We start from the raw sequence: 5,865 nt of genomic DNA on the forward strand, positions 1-5,865 counted from the left end.
AAACGTTATCGTGCTAAGGGGAATCTTTATGCCGTTATATAACCCACACATATGTAAAGTTTAAGTACTCGTGTCAAGTAAGTAAAACATAAAAAGCGCATGTATTCTCAGTCCCAAAAATAGTATAAGTAAAAAGGGAAGCTATAACTCACAGTGATAAAAGCGATAAAGTCGGTAATGAAAGTATGCAAGTAGTAAGTTGGTCTGAAAGGTCGTCAACCTAAATCAAAGGTTACTAGGTCAGTATGTTGTCCTTATAGGTTCTAATAGTGCATAAAATATGTTTAAGTGTCATCATCATCATCATTCATCATTGTAAAAGCTAAGTAAGTTTAACAAGTATAGAGATCGAAACAATAGGCTGATTTGGATCAGCTGCTACGACCTCTACGTAAATCGAAAAGACTCGTAGTCAGTGGCTATGGCTCCGTATGTGAGTCCTCTAACCGCTGACCAATTTTCAGAACCTAAATCATCTTCGTTTGACTATGGCGATGGTTTAAGTGCGAGTAGGTCAGAAATTTTAGCACAACGTTACCAGGGCGTAGTGACTTTCGGAGGGCCATAAATCATAAACCGTATATCGGATTAAGTCGAGGCCTAAATGAAAAGTCATCTACTCAAAAAGAACTAACTGAAAATCAATTTTTCAGAAGTCCAGGAATCTGATCAGATTCCGAAAAACAGTAAACAAATGCTCCGGTGGGGTTCTTGGTGCATGATGCTCATCACGGTTCTCATCCTTGATGCTTGTAGCTTCAAGTGTACAACTCATTGATGGGTTAGTATCACCTTGACCAAGATTCTACCATTAACACACAATATGTTAAGACCAAGTAAGAACACAACTCATTTAAGAGTCTTAGATGGATGATGAACCAATGTTACATCATATCCTTAGTCTTAACACAAATACATGTCCTATTTACAAACAAAGTTACAAACTTTACTTCAATCAAACAAGTATTAACACAATCTAGATCAAATGAAGTGATGGAACCCTAAGCTAGAGAGCTTGGATCCTTTTCACACAAGTTATAAGGTCACAAAGCTAGAAAGCTTGAACTTTTAGTGTTCTTGAAGACCTTGAAGCATAAAGCTTGGATCTTTAAGTTACATGAAGACCATAAACACAAGTTTTGATCTTTATAACAAAATAATGAGACCATAAGTTAGAAAACTTAGATCCAACAAAAGATATGAAGATTCATGCTAGAAAGCTTGCATCTTGGTTGTTCTTGAAGATCTTGAAGCATAAAGCTTGGATCTTTAAGATACATGAAGATTACAAACACAAGTTTGAATCTTTGTAACAAAATAACAAGATTAAAGTAAAAAAGATTTAGATCTATAAAGTAGATGAAGATTCAAAGCTAGAAAGCTTGAATCTTCCATGTTCTTGAAGGATTCAAATCCAAGTTTGAATCTACAAGATATAATCAAGATCAAAGCTAAAAAGCAAGACCCTTAGATGATGATGATGATGAATTCATGAAAGGCAAGGGAAGAAGAAGAAAAATCAATTACTTACACTTTTTAGAGAGAGAAAGACTAGAGAAAGAATTAGAGAGTAAGTGTGTGTGAAATGCAAATGAGAGCAAGTGTATAATGGATGGAATAAGGCTTGTATTTATAGATGGTGAGGAGGTGGTGGTGGTGTTTACGCCGTGAGTAAGGGAGGGGGACAAGGGAGACAAAAGTTTGCTTTTTGGTTAATGGTTGTCTAAAGTATGTGCTTATGTTAGGATCCCATGCAACATTAAGGATAATACTTGACACAAATGATAGCATGTTTCCTCTAATAAATGAACATTTGTCTTACTTATTAATGGGTCACTAGCTATTAATAATTGGGCTAATTAAATAGTCTATTAACTATTGTAGGGTGGGCTAAGGTCTAATAAGGTAGAAAGTCCAACAAGACTAACTAGTAAGCATAAGTAAATTACTACGCGTAATTAAGCATCCAAAGACCCAAGTAATTATTATTATAAAATAATAATTAATATTCCGTAGTTATAATATTCCGATTACGACAAAAGTTAAACGTGTACACAGTACGCAGTTCGTTAAAAACGTCAAGTGACACTAACGGCCATAAAAGCTTCTGGGGTTCAAGTTAAGTAACCTACGTACTTAAAGGCACGTTTTAACATATAAATGAAAGAAATCAACATGTAGGGAGTTCCCATAGTATAATATAGCTCAGTACGCACAAATACGCAGTTTCACGAAAACACAAAGCACAAAAGCAAGTCGAAAAAGCCGGGTCGTTACACTTAATCTCATCCGTCTTCCTACGATCCGAAACTTTTAACAAAGAGATATCGTCGTGGGAAGGGATTGATGCCCTCTTTGTGATGTCTCGAAAGAATCCCGTAATCATCTCTTCATCAGATGCGACACTAGCTACCAAATTTGGGGCAAGATTGGCACTTGGCTTGACATCTCTATTCCTCTCTTGGATTCAGTCGAAGACTTATGGTCATGGATATACTCAATTATGCAGACTGGAAACAAACGCTTCAAGGTTAATGTGGTGGCTATTTCGACTCTTTGGCACATTTGGAAACTCAAGAACGGCAACATATTCAAGGATCACAACACGAGGAAATCTTACGTTTTTTATTATATTGTTATGTCGTCTTTGAATTGGATTTTTTCAAGGTAACACAAGTCCTCCCTTAATTGGACTAAGTGGTTACACTCGCCTTTGTATTCTTTGTAACTTTTTATTAGCTCTTAGATAAGCTTTTAATATATATATATATATATATATATATATATATATATATATATATATATATATATATATATATATATATATATATATATATATATATATATATATATATATAGTAAAGGGATCAAATGAGAACTTTTTGTATTTGAGAACCCTGAGAACTCACGCGGCCGAACAAAAAAACCTCACGGACGAACAAAAATTGTTTGATTCGAACAATTTTTTTTCTTCCCTAATTTTACAGGTAAAGGGTAATTTCATCATTTTACTCGTGTCTAACCTATATATATGTTGATGTTTAAATCGTTTAATTTAAATTTAGGGTTCTATCTTTTTCCCCAATTCTACGAGTTCATTCTTTACGATTTCAATTTTAGGGTTTTATCGTTCAAATTAATTTTCATTTTTATATTCTTTATCATTTTTAGGTCATTTGATTACATGATTCAAGTATTTTAGAAAAAAATTGATTGGAAACAATGTCGATCGGTGGATAAAAATGTTCAAGTTGATTACTTGATTCATCGTAATGATCAGTTTCATGTCGATGATGATTTTGTTGTTAACGGCGGCGATGATGATGAACAATCTCAGTTTTTTGACGTCAGTGATGAATTTGATCATATCGAGATCTTCGAACATCATGATACTGACGGAGAATGTACGTTTACATGTTTTAATTAAAAACATTCTTTATTTATTTGATAAATTCCTACTGTTAGAAGCAATATTTTTTTCATAACTAGATGCAAGATGCTGCATCTATACATCCTAGTTTATTTATGAATCTTTATTTACTTTTTTTTGTACACGTGTGTTTTACATGATGCATTTATTGTTTTCTACATTTAATGCATCTGTGTTCTACATCTCTGATGTACATGTGTCTGTTCTACATTCAATTTTTTGAGTTCTACATCCGTGTTCTACATTTAGGCATATAGATTTACATGTATCTGTTCTAAGTCATTGTTATGCTTTACAATTTGTGGTATAAAATCTGTGTTCTACATGTGTGTTTTATACTTTTTAGAGGTATGATTTATAACATATATTTTTTTCGATGCACCTTTATGCATCTTTTTTGATGGATTATATTTTTATTTATGTTCTTTTTTATATTTTTTCACAGGTGTTTATGTACCCAAAAGTTTATGTGTTGGTTCTGAGGAAATATCGTCTTCTGGTATAAAATCGTGGACACCTAATGTTGACAAATCTCTTTTACCAGCTATCGGAATGTTTTTTGATTCAATAGATTTAGCATATAATTTCTACAAGGAGTATGTAGTTAATGGTGGTTTTGAGGTAAGGAAGTCTTCATCAAAGAGAGGGTTTGATGATTTTTGTAATAGTCTAGTCAGATATAAATATTTTCTATGTAGCAAGCAAGGATCTAATGAAGAGATTTTGCAAAAACCTGAGGATGTTTCAGCTACTGATGATATATTTGATATGAATGCGGATTGTTTTGGGGAAGTTAATACATTAACGTCTGTTGATGATAATGTTGGTTATAGAGTTAAACAGACGCTGCCTATTCAAGTAGAAAATAAAAAATAAAGAAGAAGAAAAGGAATAGACCATCACAGAGGACATGATGTCTTGCTTCTATTGGTATTGTGTTGAATAAATACAATAAATTTGTCATTCAAAAGTTTGTGAAAGCTCATAACCATATATTAGTTCATCCTCATCACATAAAACATTTAAAATCTCAAAGACGATTAAATAATTCTCAAAAATCATTTTTATTCAAGTTGAATCAAGCTGGGATTGGTCCTTGTAGAGGTTATCGAATTTTAGGGAAAGTGAAAGGTGGTGATGAAGATGTTGGATGTTCGAAGGTTGATTGTAAGAATTGGAAAAGAGATGTTATTAAGTATATAGGAGAGGGAGATGGTGAAATGTTTGTTCAACTGTTAGAAAATAAGAAAAAGAGTTTAAACAACTCTTCATTTGAATATTTTACGGTGTTCAATAATGATAAGTGGGAGTTAGCTGGAGCATTTTGGGCTGATCAAGCTTCAAAAGAAAATTACAAAGGTTTTGGAGATGTAGTTTCATTTGATTCAACCTTTCGAACAAACAAGTACTGTTTTTATACTTGTATATCATTATATTGTTCTTCTATTTTTTCATTTATTATTTACATTATTAAAATAAGTGTAATTGTTATATTTTTGTTGTTTGTTGCAGATATGATATGAAGTTCATACCATTTACTGGTATTGATAACCATAAGAAGTGCGTTACTTTTGGTGCTGCGTTATTAGCAAAAGAAGATGCGGATTCGTATAAGTGGTTATGTGAAGCTTTTAAGAAAGCATTCCCTGAAGAACCGCAAAAAGTTTTGACTGATCAAGATCCCTCCATGATAGTTGCTATTGAAGCTGTTTTCAAGAAAGCAAGACACAGACTTTGTATGCGGCATGTAACTGAGAAAATTACAAACAAGGTAACGTTATTCTATTTTTCTAATTAATGCATATAAACATATCACATTGACTGCATGATTTACAAATTTTGTTTAATGCATATTTTTTGAGTCTGAATTCATAGAATATATTTATCAGATGCAAGTTAATGCATATGATATATAATTATTAATTTTGTTTTTATAATTATTAATTTTTTACCATTTTTATTAATTTTAGATGCAAGATAACTTTTAGTCTTTTTTTTTTGTTTAACTTAGTAATGTTTAGATAAATTTTTTTTATTGATTAATTTTTATGTATACATCAGATTGGTCCAGCTGTTTCAAACATAGGTTTTAAAGATTCTATTTCTCAAATTTTCTAGACTGGCAAGTTAGACCCTGATGAGTTTGAAAATAGATGGTTCTCATTTGTGGCTCGTTATAAATTAGAAGATAACGAGTGGTTAAATGAAATGTTTAATCTTAGGAGAAAATGATACCAGCCTATTTTAGATATTGGGATATGTCAGGGTTAATATGCACTTCTTCCCGTTCTGAGAGTGAAACCCACATGTTGCAACAATTGATGAGCAATAGTTCAACCTTAGTTGAATTTATCAGTTTTTTCGAAACTGCTATGCAGATTCAACGACAAATGCAGTCTAAAAACGATCACGATTCACGATACACTATCCCTAAA

The 5,865-nt window shown here is 32.3% G+C and overlaps 1 protein-coding gene across 1 annotated transcript; it reads left to right on the top strand.

Moving 5' to 3' along the window:
- Positions 1 to 2,503: 2,503 nt before the first annotated feature.
- LOC139863816 (protein FAR1-RELATED SEQUENCE 5-like) lies at positions 2,504 to 5,662 on the top strand. The gene is made up of 7 exons (XM_071852416.1): positions 2,504 to 2,667; positions 3,172 to 3,193; positions 3,281 to 3,404; positions 3,876 to 4,288; positions 4,402 to 4,835; positions 4,943 to 5,201; positions 5,549 to 5,662. Exons 1-7 carry the CDS (start codon positions 2,504 to 2,506, stop codon positions 5,660 to 5,662), a joined length of 1,530 nt encoding a protein of 509 aa, XP_071708517.1.
- Positions 5,663 to 5,865: the final 203 nt, after the last annotated feature.

This window comes from Rutidosis leptorrhynchoides, chromosome 8 (genome assembly GCF_046630445.1).
Source record: "Rutidosis leptorrhynchoides isolate AG116_Rl617_1_P2 chromosome 8, CSIRO_AGI_Rlap_v1, whole genome shotgun sequence".
Taxonomy (NCBI): Eukaryota; Viridiplantae; Streptophyta; class Magnoliopsida; order Asterales; family Asteraceae; genus Rutidosis; species Rutidosis leptorrhynchoides.